At 50.6% G+C, this 13,089-nt stretch overlaps 1 protein-coding gene across 1 annotated transcript; it reads left to right on the top strand.

Moving 5' to 3' along the window:
* Positions 1 to 5,578: 5,578 nt before the first annotated feature.
* ORMDL1 (ORMDL sphingolipid biosynthesis regulator 1) lies at positions 5,579 to 12,633 on the top strand. The gene is made up of 3 exons (XM_056861644.1): positions 5,579 to 5,755; positions 8,716 to 8,867; positions 12,462 to 12,633. The coding sequence occupies exons 1-3, from the start codon at positions 5,582 to 5,584 to the stop codon at positions 12,595 to 12,597; spliced, it is 462 nt and encodes a 153-aa protein (XP_056717622.1). The 5' UTR covers positions 5,579 to 5,581; the 3' UTR covers positions 12,598 to 12,633.
* Positions 12,634 to 13,089: the final 456 nt, after the last annotated feature.

Here is a 13,089-nt window from a genome sequence, read left to right as displayed (position 1 = left end):
TTCTCTCCAGGATCAGAGGAGCATGCCTATTATATTAGAAGCTGTGGAGCACAGGCAGGATAATGCTGCTGCAGCCGTCTTGTCTGGGGGCTTCCTAGAGGCACGTACCCTAAGGTCAAGAATCAACATGTACCATGGGGCTAATATTGATACAAGTGATCTTATAAAAGATATATAAGAAATGTACTACATACACAAATAAACAACTTACATATAGCCCTGTTCAAGTCTCTATATCCTAGAGGCGCCTGGTTGGCCGCTGTGTGAACCGACTGCTGGACTTGATGGGCCTGGGTCTGATCCAGCAGGGCCTTTCTTATGTTCTTTTGAATACTAGTCATGATTCATCGCTATTCGCTACAGTCTATGAGGAGCATGCCTATCATATGAGGTGCTGTGGAACACAGGCAGGACAATGCTCCTGCAGTGTAGAGTTGGAAGGGACCACCAGGGTCATCTAGTCCAACCCCCTGCACAACTGTTTGGGGGCTTCCTAGAGGCACCCGGTTGGCCACAATGTGGACGGACTGCTGGAGTTGGTGGGCCCGGGTCTTGAGACAGCAGGGTAGACTTCCCCTGACTATGGAAGAGCCACTGATGTAGCCATTTGCAGTAATCTCTTTTCCTTTCTGTAAAATGTATTGAAATGCATTAGGACAGCCAGGGAAGAGCTTGTTGGTGGGCAGGATATCTCCGTGTGTCTGTGTGCTAAGGAATCGGGGCCGGAGTCACGGAGGGTTACAATGAACCAGAACAAAGAACTGGGTGAAACTGTTACTATCCTGCCGCCTCCATGTCTGGAGCGGTATCCGCTTTACCCTGAATGCTGACGGGTTGTCATATCTTGCATTTGGATAAAACATCCCTTCCTCGGTACGACCGGGGCTCAGAGATTTTTTGGAGCAGCTGCTCCGAATAAAGAACTGTTTTCTTGCAAACACCGGCCTCGGGTCTCCTTCTCCCCCCCCCCTCCCCCCAACTGCATCAGTCTCACCCAGCAGGGCCTTTGGGATGTCCCTACTCCTCATGCGCCTCCTCCCCCCCACATCTGCCCAGCTCCCCCACCCCCAGGTTCTTGCCCCACCCCACCCGAAAGCCCAGGCCCTGCAACGCCCTGCGTGCCCAAAGCGCCCTGTGCCCAAAGCGCCCTGGCGTGCCCAAGGGCCACGGAGGTGGCGCGGCGCGTCCCTGCGGGCTTGCTCCCCTCCTCCCGGGGCTGGGTTTACGCGCGAGGAGGCGGGGGGGGGGCAGCTAGCCTCCGGCGCGCCCCTACCTGCTGCGGGCCGGGCGGCGTCGGGGCTCCCCGGGCAGGCGGGCAGGCAGGCAGGCAGGGCGCACGGGGCGGCGGCTCGGACGCGCCGGCGGTGGGCAGGCGCGAGGAGGAGGAGGAGGAGGAGGAGGAAGAGGCGGCCGCGGGCGGGGCCGAGCCGGGCGCCTGCGTGGGTCGGCCGGCTGGGCGGCAGTCCTCGGGCGGATCGGGGCCGGCGGGGCCAGCTGGCGGAGCCTCCCCGGTGGGTGCGCGGCGGTGCCAAGGCGCCAAGCAGGGCGCGAGCGAGGCCCCCGGGGCGGTGCTCCTCGGGAGGAAGCGCCCGTGCAACGCGGCTCCCTTTGCACGGAGGGGGGTCTCCTCGGGAGGAAGCGCCTATTCAACGCGGCTTTCTTTGCACGGAGGGGGTCTCCTCGGGAGGAAGCGCCTATTCAACGCGGCTTTCTTTGCACGGAGGGGGTCTCCTCGGGAGGAAGCGCCCGTGCAATCGGCTCCCTTTGCACGGAGGGGGTCTCCTGGGGAGGAAGCGCCCGGGCAACGCGGCTCCCTTTGCACGGAGCGCTCTCCTCGGGAGGAAGCGCCTGGGCAACGTGTCTCCCTTTGCTCGGGGGGGGGGGGTCTTCTCGGGAGGAAGCGCCCGTGCAACGCGGCCCCCTTTCACGGCGGGGGTCTCCTCGGGAGGAAGCGCCTGGGCAACGCGGCTCCCTTTGCACGGAGGGGTCTCCTCGGGAGGAAGCGCCTGGGCAACGCGGCTCCCTTTGCACGGAGGGGGGTCTCCTCGGGAGGAAGCGCCCGTGCAACGCGGCTCCCTTTGCACGGAGGGGGTCTCCTGGGGAGGAAGCGCCTATGCAACGCGGCTCTCTATGCACGGGGGGGGGGCTCCTCGGGAGGAAGCGCCTATGCAACGCGGCTCCCTTCGCACGGAGGAAGCGCCTGTGCAACGCGGCTCCCTTTGCACGGCGGGGGTCTCCTCGGGAGGAAGCGCCTCCCGAGGGAAGGGGGCGGCGGGAGGATCGGCGGGGGTTCCGGGGGGCTGCGCGCCTTTGGGCCCCGCTTCCCTGTCCGGCCTTGCCGGGGGGTTGGGCCGCTGCATCGTCCGCGGAAGGGCCGGGCGCTGGCCCTCCGGGGCCGGCCGGGGCGGCTCTTGCGGCCTTGGGCGGGCCCGGGGGTTGCCAACCTCCCGGTGGCGCCTGGAGCTCTCCCGGATTGGCAGCTGCTCAGAGATCAGTTCCCCCGGAGGAGGTAGAAAAGAGCCCGAGTCCAGTAGCACCTTTAAGACTAACAAAATTTCTGCCAGAGTCGAATTAGGTGAGTTGCAGAGGGGTAGACGGCATGGAGAAGTCAGCATTGGTAGTGAGACAGCAATCCCAGGTCCCTATTCAATCCAGGAGACCAGCTGTAGGAATGAGCAGAAGTCCAGTAACACCTTAAAAGCTAACAATTTCTGTCAGGGTGGGAGTTTTTGCGATATCAACAGGCGTGGTTGGATTCGGGGTGATAAGCAGAGGAGTCGTGGGTGTGGAGAAATCAGTATTGGTAATGAGACAGCAATCCCAGGTCCCTATTCGATCCAGGAGACCAACTGTAGGAATGAGCAGGAGTCCAGTAACCCCTTAAAGGCTAACAATTTCCGCCAGGGTGGGAGTTTTTGTGATATTAACAGGCGTGGTTGGATTCGGGGTGATAAGCAGAGGGGTAATGGGCGTAGAGAAATCAGCATTGGTAGTGAGACAGGAATCCTAGGTCCCTATTCAACCCAGGAGACCAGCTGTAGGAATGAGCCAAGAGTCCAGTAGCACCTTAAAGACTAGCAAAATTTCTGGCAGGGTCAGAGATTTCATGAGCTGCAGCTCACTTCTTCAGATACAGCTAGAACCTGAGTCCATCTGTCCTTAAGCAGAGACAAGTGATTTAGTCACACGATGGCAATGTAAATGTCAAAAGCAAGAACATGCCATTAGCAGGCATGATTGGATTCAGTGTGATATGCAGAGGGGTAGTAGGCCTAGAGAAATCAGCATTGGTAGTGAGACAAGAATCCCAGATCTCTATTAAGTCCCGGAGAATGCATAGTCTTGAGGTTCATTATTAGTTGAACACAACGAAGTTGCCTCATGCTGACTCAGGCCCTTGGTCCATCAAATCAGTATTGTCGACTCAGACCAGCAGCGGCTCTCCAGGGTCTCAGGCAGAGGTCTTTCCCATCACCTACTTGCCTAGTCCCTTTAACTGGAGATGCCAGGGATTGAACCTGGGACCTTCTGCATGCCAAGCAGAGGCTCTCCCACTGAGCCACGGCCCCTCCCTTTACACAGAATGTAACTGTAATTCAGCAGTCTCTCTTTTTAATCTCCCTTTAAAATCCCTTTGTAAGAGAACTACTACTCTTAAATCAACAGCTAAATGTCCTGGAAGATTAAAACGTTCCCCTGCTGGTTTCTGAATGTTGTGGTTTCTGATGTCAGACCTGGAGGAAGGGGCATCTTTGGGGGGGGGGAGTGGGCTCTGTGGCATCGCATCCTTGCTGAACTCTCGCCCCAAACTCCACCCAAATCTCCAGGAATTGCCCAAGTCAGAGTTGGCAACCCTAGCAATAGTGGAGTACGAACTAAGATCCAGCAGCTTTCTCCTTCGTGGGATCTTCGGAAACACCGAGTCCCAGGTTCAATCCTTGGCGTCTCCACTTCAGAGGACCAGGAAGTAGGTGATGTGAAAGCGTGAGGCCCTGGAGAATTGCTGCCAGGCTGAGAAGACAATGCTGATCTTGATGGACTGATGGTGGGGAGGGTGCCATGGGTCAGTGGCCAAGCGTCTGCTTGGCATGCTGAAGGTTGCAGGTTCAATCCCCGGCATTTCCAGTAAAAGGGACTAGGCAGGTAGGTGATGTGAAAGACCTCTGCCTGAGACCCTGGAGAGCCTTGGAGAGGGGCTGTAGCTCAGTGGTAGAGTCTCTGCTTAGCATGCAGAAGGTCCCAGGTTCAATCCCCGGCATCTCCAGTTAAACAGAAGAACCAGGCAGTAGGTGATGTGAAAGACCTCAGCTTGAGACCGTGGAGAACTGCTGCCAGTCTTAGTAGACACTGCTGATTTTGATGGACTGATGGTGGGGAAGGGCCGTGGCTCAGAGCATCTGCTTGGCATGCCGAAGGTCCCAGGTTCAATCCCCAGCATCTCCAGTTAAAGGGATCAGGTGGTAGGCGATGGGAAAGACCTCCATCTGAGACCCTGCAGATTGTCTGCCTGTCACAGTTGCTGACCTTGATGGGCCAAGGATTTGATCCAGGATGAGGCATGTTCATATGGACAGAAAGTAATTCCTTCCACAGAATGACCGCCCCCCCCCCCAAAAAAAAACTGAGCTGTGTTAGCGATTGCTATGTGGACCGCACAGGTCCCATATCTAAAGTCTGACATTTATTTGAAAAGCAAGTTTAATGGAAGTTGAAATCGGGTTCTAAAGCTGGGGTGTCGAATTCATTTGTTACGAGGGCTGGATATGATATAAATGTCATTTGGTCGGGCTGGACCATGCCTCTCCCGCCCAGATCGAGAGTGGGGGAGTGGCTGGCTTGCGGGCCGGATGACAGCTCTCAAGGGGCCGGATGCGGCCCACGGGCCGTATGTTTGACACCCCCAGTCTAAAGTTTTTTTATTATTTTTGTTGCCTTGCCTTGAAGGCAACTAAAAATTAATAACAGTCTGCTGGAACCGCCAAAGCGTCTTTCATCTCCAGATTCAACCTCCTGATTGAGCTTCAGACATGGCCACGAGGAAGGGCCAGGCCTGGTTTGTAATACAGGAGATCCAGTAACATGTAAGAGCAAGCCAGAAATCAGAGGGGGAGAGAGTTTTTGGATGGCCTTCTGTCGTTTCACCCTGCTGGGAAAATCCCCTCAGCGTCATGCGGGTTCTTCGCCATCACCGAGGAGCATGTTGATTTAATTCGGATCCGTGGGCTTCCTTGCGGCTTATTTCCTTTTGTGATGTGGCTTTTGGACGTCAGCGTGGTGTAGTGGTTAAGAGCGGTGGTTTGGAGCGGTCAAGTCTGATCTGGAGAACCGGGTTTGATTCCCCCACTCCTCCACATGAGTGGCGGAGGCTAATCTGGTGAACTGGGTTGGTTTCCCCACTCCTATCCATGAAGCTAGCTGGGTGACCTTGGGCTAGTCACACGCTCCTAGCCCCACCTACCTCCCAGGGTGTCTGTTGTGGGGAGGGGAAGGGAAGGTGATTGTAAGCAGGTTTGATTCTTCCTTAAGTGGTAGAGAAAGTCAACATATAAAAACCAACTCATCTTCTTTTTCAGAATCCAAGATGAACGTCGGGGTGGCCCACAGTGAGGTGAACCCCAACACCAGGGTGATGAACAGCCGCGGGATGTGGCTGACCTATGCGCTGGGAGTGGGTTTGCTCCATATCGTCCTCCTCAGCATCCCGTTCTTCAGCGTTCCCGTCGCATGGACCTTAACCAACATCATTCACAACTTGGTGAGTAGCCTGCCTTCCAGCAGAGTGATAGCCGGCTCCAATAGGCTCGAGGTTCGGAGGCGAGGGAAGACGGCGTTCCTAGCAAACGGTTTAGCAGGCTGAAGAACTTAACTCTTGAGATCAGTCAGAACAGAGGGGGTGTTTTATCTTAATGGGGACAGCACCATTAGGAGGCCAAGAGATATCATCAGATCTCGGAAGCTTATTTAGCTTCCGAGATCTGACGAGATTGGGCTGTCCAGTCTGGGCTAATTCTTATTTGTGTGCATGAAGCGCTGTCAAGTCGTAGCAACCATGTGTGGCAACCATGTTTTCAAGGCAAGAGACTAACAGAGGTGGTTGGCCATTGCCTGCCTCTGCATAGCAACCCTGGTATTCTTTGGTGATCTCCCATCCAAATACTAACCAGGGCTGACCCTGCTTAGCTTCAGAGATCTGATGAGGCCAGGCTAGCCGGGGCCATCCAGGTCAGGGCCTGTGGCGTCTAATGAGAAAGCCAGCGTGGTGTAGTGGTTAAGAGCGGTGGTTTGGAGCGGTGGAGTCTGATCTAGAGAACCAGATTTGATTCCCCACTCCTCCACGTGAGCGGTGGAGGCTTATCTGGTGACCCGGGTTGGTTTTCCCACTCCTCCACATGAAACCACCTGGGTGACCATGGGCAAGTCACAGTTCTCTCCGAACTCTCTCAGCCCCACCTACCTCACAGGGTGTCTGTTGTGGGGAGGGGAAGGGAAGGTGATTGTAAGTGGTTTGATTCTTCTTAAGTGGTAGAGAAAGTCAGCATATAAAAACTAACTCTTCCTCTTCTTCTTTATTTAATTGCTGGCTCTGAATTTGCCAGCCTGCGCTGTCGTTCAACGGCACTTCGAGTAAGGACTCGCACAATGTTCCAGTAAGGATGTGAACAATATTTAAGGTGTTTTCCTCCCTCTTAATGAGGCATGGCCCCACCTTCCATAATAATCAGAGTGAAACTGCGGAGCTGAGGTCTCCGTTCTCCTTTGAAAGGACTGAGACGGGTTGCTGACCGCTTACAGGCGTCTGAACGATGCCTGGAAGCATTTGGTTAATTAAACTTTACCGACTAAGTAGAGTGGGTGCTCTATTTATTTTATACAGCTTAAGTGTCACATTTTAACGAGTCGTATTTACGACATCTACCGCAACAGGTATCTTCGGGTAACTTTGGAGCTATAAAATGTCTCAGGTCTGTGATAAATTACCCTTGACGAGCATTGGTGCTGTTCTGTGGGATTAAAGTGCTGCCGTGTGGCGTAGACAGTTTGCCTGCTCCTGTCAGAGCCAGCGTGGTGTAGTGGTTAAGAGCGGTGGTTTGGAGCGGTGGACTCTGATCTGGAGAACCGGGTCTGATTCCCCACTCCTCCACTTGAAGCCAGCTGGGTAACCTTGGGTTAGTCACAGTTCTCTTCGAGCTCTCTCAGCCCCACCTTCCCCACAGGGTGCCTCTTGTGGGGAGGGGAAGGTGATTGTAAGCTGGTTTGAGTCTCCCTTAAGTGATAGAGAAAGTCGGCATATAAAAACCAACTTTTCTTCTTCTTTATTTAATTGCTGGCTCTGAATTTGCCAGCCTGAACTGTCATTTGACGGCACTTCGAGTAAGGACTCGCACAAGGTTCCAGTAAGCGTGTGAGCAGTATTTAAGATGTTTTCCTCCCTCATAATGAGGCACGGCCGCCACCTTCCCATAATAATCACCATAATAATTACCAACCGTTATGCTAGAGTAGCGGCCAAGAATTGTTATCTTCTTTAGTCTTCATGAATTTGCATGAGTTCGATAGAGGGCTGTTGATGTGTGATATATATTACTTTATTTGTAAAACAAAAGACACTCGGAGGTATCAGCGGTAGTGCCTGCAAAAACAAAAACCACCTGTAGGATTAAAAAGGAAGTATTCAAGTACTGAGTTTGAGGAATAAATAGTATCTGAAGGAAGGGAGCCACCACCACAAAGGTCCTGAGTGGTATCGCTTTGTTGAACTGACATATAAACAGTGGATCATGTATGAGTACCAGATAGAAGAAGAAAAGAAGAGCCAGTGTGGTGTAGTGGTTAAGAGTGGAGCGGCGGACTCTAATCTGGATCACCGGGTTTGATTCTCCGCTCCTCCACATGAGCAGCGGAGTCTAATCTGGTGAACTGGATTTGTTTCCCCACTCCTACACAAGTGGCAGATGCTATTCTGGTGAACCAGGTTGGTTTCCTCACTCCTACACGTGAAGCCAGCTGGGTGACTTTGGGCTGGTCACAGCTCTCTTAGAGCTCTCTCAGCCTCACCTACCTCACAGGGTGTCTGTTGTGAGGAGGGGAAGGGAAGGTGATTGTAAGCTGGTTTGATTCTTCCTTAAGTGGTGGAGAAAGTCAGCATGTAAAAACCAATTCTTCTAGAGTTTTCAAGGCAAGAGATGTATAGAGGTAGAGAAAAGCAAGTATAAAAACTCTTCCTCTTCCTACGATTTTCTCTACAATTGCCTTTTCTTCCTCTCCCCACAACAGACACCTTTTGAGGTACGTGGGGCTGAGAGAGTTTGGAGAGAACTGTGACTAGCCCAAGGTCACCCAGCAGGTTTCATATGGAGGACACCCATATGAAAGCAACCCAGGAGATTAGAGTCCACTGCTCTTAACCACTACACCACCCTGGCTCTTTTTAGTTTGTGTGAAAGCCACCACAAGAGTTTCCTTGAAAGTTTTGATGAATGTGTCTTAATTATTTTGGCTTAGTTGGGTTACAGATCAGACTGTTCGTTTCATGGATCAGAATGGGAGTCGCGGTCCAACCTTGATTCAGAAATAAGATCCGTAATTACATTCGGGGCTTATTTGTGTAGCTGGGGGACTCGAGGGCTCCACCTGGGACTCCCAAAACCTGGAACTGACCCAATATCATAACGAATATATATATATAATGCTCTCTTTCTTTTTCATTCTTCCAAGGGCATGTATGTCTTCTTGCATGCAGTAAAAGGAACCCCTTTTGAAACACCGGACCAAGGGAAGGCTCGGCTGCTGACACACTGGGAGCAGCTGGACTACGGCGTGCAGTTTACGTCCTCCCGAAAATTCTTCACAATCTCTCCAATAATTTTGTAGGTTTTATTTGAAGTTCTACTCTGGCAGTACTTGCGCTTTGGAGGTCTTTTGAACTGTAAGAGTTGACGCAGCTAAGCCTGGTTGTGTAGGACATGATTTGGACCATACTAGTTATGTTTCCTGACCTGGATAGCCCAGGCTAGTCTGATCTCGGCAGATTTCAGAAGCTAAGCAGGGTCAGCCCTGATTAGTATTTAGATGGGAGACCACCAAGGAATACCAGGGTTGCTGTGCAGAGGAAGGCCCTGGCAAACCACCCCTGTTAGTCTCTTGCCATGAAAACCCTAAAAAAAGGCGGGGGGTCGCCATGAGTCGGCTGCGACTTGTCAGTACTTTACACACACAGTTATGTTTTACAGTAATTACTGTTACTTTGCCAATTATGAGATGTCATGTTAAGGGGGAGCTAAATACATTTTTTCACATAGTTATGATTCCTGTTAATAGAAGCGCTAGCTTCATCTCAATAACCCTGCCAGTTTATGGTGAGCGTGGAAATCCAGCAGACAAGCTGGGCAAAGCATTTTGCAAAACTGGAATTTCAGAAAGTGAATGCTGCTGAAAGGAGTCATAATATTCTGCATCCTTCAAGCGTCATATTTGAAGCATACATTTTTAATATCTCAAAGTAAGGTTCTGAAATATTTTGCATTTAATACTGCAGATTATTCTTCCATTCTTCCATTAGCCAGCATAGTATAGTGGTTAAGAGTGGTGGTTAGGAAGAAGAAGAGTTGGTTTTTATATGCTGACTTTCTCTACCACTTAAGGGAGAATCAAATCAGCTTACAATCACCTTCCCTTCAACTCCCACAACAGACACCCTGTGATGTAAGTGGGGCTGGGAGAGCTCTAAGAGATTTGTGACTAGCCCAAGGTCACCCAGCAGGCTTCATGTGTAGAAATGGGGAAACTAACCTGATTCACCAGATTAGCGTCTGCTGTTCATGTGGAGGAGTGGGGAATCAAACCCGGTTCTCCAGATTAAAGTCCACCACTCTTAACCACTACGCCACACTCTGGTGGACTCTAATCTGGTGAACTGGGGTGGTTTCTCCACTCCACACGAAGCCAGCTGGGTGACCTTGGGCTAGTCACAGCTCTCTCAGCCCCACCTACCTCACAGGGTGTCTGTTGTGGGGAGGGGAAGAGAAGGTGGTCGTAAGTCGGTTTGATTCTTCCTTAAGTGGTAGAGAAAATCGGCATATAAAAACCAACTCTTCTTCTATTCTGCAAATAGGATTATTTCTGTTTGTTTGTTACAAATAGCTGGCCACGGTAGTAATTAACACAGGCCCAATCAACACTTCGAAAATAAAAAACAGTTATATAGCTGGTCTTGTAGCTGGTATTTTAAAAAAACCCAACAGAACAGAATACCACTTGGAGATCAAGACATGCAAAGTTCTCAACAGCTGCATTGTGACGTTCTCTAGCTAAAAAGGCAAAAAGGACCAAGATTCAGATCCTGTTCTACCACAACGTTTATATCTTAGATCCTAAACATACTGTAGCTGTTAGTGCAGCATTATGAAACTGAGCCTTTCTTCTAAATAGGTGCCAGGCTGGTTTTATGGTATCCTGGAACTGCTGTTTTTCTTGCTCCTTTGGCAGTTGAGGAGGACAATCTCATCCTTGCTCTTCACCTCCGAATCTAAGCCGATGCACAAATGAAGATTACGTTAAATTTTATCCGGTGTCCGCGTCTGGCTTGAACTAGTGCAGAATCACCCAGCGAGCTTGGCAGCTGAGTCACATTTCCCCGTAGGCTCATTAAAGCAAATTCCTAAGGCTCTCGAATAGGAAAGATACCGTCTTGGCTGTCCACAGGGTATCAACATTCAGACTTTGAAACAACACTGGAACAGGAGTCTTCAACACTGTTCCCGAGGGCACCATAGTGCCTGCCAACACTCCTGTTCTAAGCAGTGTTCTAGGGTGTTGAGCAACCAAAATGATCAGGGGGCTAGAACAACCGCCCTATGAGGAGTGGTTGAAACTCTTAGGGCTGTTTAGCTTGGAAATAAGGCGGTTAAGGGGAGACGTGATAGGGGTCTATAAAATTGTGCATGGTATGGAGAGAGTGGACAGGGAGAAGCTTTTCTCCCTCTCTCATAGTACCAGAACGTGGGGTCATCTGCTGAAGCTGGAGGGTGAGAGATTCAAAACAGACAAAAGGAAGTACTTCTTCACACAACGCATAGTGAAATTGTGGAACTCCCTGCCCCAGGATGTGGTGATGGCTGCCAACTTGGAAGGCTTTAAGAGGGGAGTGGACTTGTTCATGGAGGAGAGGGCTATCCATGGCTACTAGTAACGCTGAATTTGTCTTTGAATGCAAAGGGGGAAATGTTAGCAACTTCTTCCTCTGTTTGTCAGAAGACTTATTAACCTCCACTGAAAGTTCCTCAAAGTTTGTATTTACCATCTGAAGCCCTGGAAACAAACCCCTAAAATTCCCAGTGGCTTTTGAGGAAGCACATGCAGCAAAATGAACGGTCATGTGAGGGGACAGCAGATGTTTTCTGTGTAACAGCTGGGCAAATCTAAAGGAGCCTGTGGCAGATTCTCTAGGCTTTCTCTTGGAGCTTGTTTTGAATCAGTTGAATCTCAGTAGCATACTTTCAGAGGAGACATCACAAGGATCACTATTTTCTCTTAACAATTCCTTACGTTCATCTTCTCTTGGATCCTGTGCTTATAGAAAGCATCATCTTTTCCCCCAGATCCTGAACCCTCAGGATCTAAGTGCGTGATGATAATTTTCCCAGTTCGGCCCGGGTATTGTCAGACATGTGCTGGGAGTTCCCATTTAGAACTTAGATTTACAGGCACTTGGTGGGGGAATAGATTTATAGGCATTGGGGGGGGGGGTGTAGATTTGGATTGAGGCCACAGTGTGCAGGGAGAGTCAACTTTAAGCCTTTCTTTTTTCCTAGATTTAACAGCCACTGGCTAACCATCAACCACTTCACACTTTGAAAAGGGGAGATGAAATTTAATTTTTCCTTGACACTATAAAGAGAAAAGTTGCCACATCTCTCACGCAATTGACCGATCTATTTGACAGCGGATAACGCAGTATCCGCTTCTGAGAAAGCGTCTTTAGCTGTTTTATCCAGGGAGTGATCTATTTATTTCGTGCAATATTATTTTGTGGACATGCTAAAACAATGTGGGCTAGGGAGTCTATTCGATCCGGACAAAATGGGCATTTTCGTTCTTCTGCAATAATTTTATGGTATCGTGTTTGTGTCTTGGCTGAGTCTAGGGCATTACATCTTGCCAATAAGAAAGCTCATCTGAACCTATGAATTTATAACAAGCGGAAATAGTTTGGCAAGGAGACTTAAGCCTTTCCATTATGTTCTTTTCCTAGCCTGAAATGGCCTGGCGGGGGGGGGGGGGTCTGCCCAGTTAGGAAAACATGTGTACTCATGGCGTATGTGTAAGTTTCCTCATTCAGGCAAATAGCAACTTGTTAGCCCTTCCCCTTGAACCATTCCTCCGTTAACAGCTTACCTAGTAACCCCGCAACCTTAACCCCAACCCTAGCTTTCTGTATTCATTCTGCCCTTCTTTTCCTGCAGGTATTTCCTGGCAAGCTTCTACACCAAGTACGACCCAACGCACTTCATCCTGAACACGGCTTCGCTCTTGAGCGTGCTTATCCCAAAGCTACCCCAGTTGCATGGAGTCCGAATTTTTGGAATCAACAAATATTAAGCGAGGGAGAAGCCACGGGAGCAAATCTGACCCAGACTTGGCACCACCGCTGTTTGCCTCAGAGGAGGAAACCGTTTGCAGCATCCACGCACCTGGTACCCCGCGGGGGGACTTTCTTCTCCAAAGACGTAGATGCTGTCCTTTCAAAACTGCATGGGAGAGAAACGAGACGTTCTGGAGATGTGTCCTCTTTGGAGAGCAGGCCTAGCTCTACTCTTGTCGCTGGCATCGACCGGATATGTATCAAGCCGCCTTAAGCGATCTGCAGAAAGGGGAGTGAATAATTTGATGGATAACGTTTCACCAATGGTAGTCCCCGGTGGTACTACCATGTGCATTTGTGGTAATGGAAAGTACCCCAGTTCTCCATTTAAGAGATCGGTATGGTCTAAATGTTGTACAGTAGCCAGTTATTGTTTCTTGGGGGTGTTTTTGTGTTTGCTCTTTCCAGATCCAGGAGGTTTTCTGTCCAGCTGCAAGGGTTTCCAGGCT

This window comes from Euleptes europaea, chromosome 15 (assembly GCF_029931775.1).
Source record: "Euleptes europaea isolate rEulEur1 chromosome 15, rEulEur1.hap1, whole genome shotgun sequence".
Taxonomy (NCBI): Eukaryota; Metazoa; Chordata; class Lepidosauria; order Squamata; family Sphaerodactylidae; genus Euleptes; species Euleptes europaea.
Note: the sequence above shows the minus strand (reverse complement) of the source record. Positions and strands in the feature narration are given on the sequence as shown.

Coding starts and splice junctions, on each gene's coding strand:
- ORMDL1 (XM_056861644.1), top strand. CDS start 5,582: ATGAACGTCGGGGTGGCCCACAGTGAGGTGAACCCCAACACCAGGGTG. Junction 5,756..8,715: donor CCAACATCATTCACAACTTG/GTGAGTAGCCTG, acceptor CATTCTTCCAAG/GGCATGTATGTCTTCTTGCA. Junction 8,868..12,461: donor ACAATCTCTCCAATAATTTT/GTAGGTTTTATT, acceptor CTTTTCCTGCAG/GTATTTCCTGGCAAGCTTCT.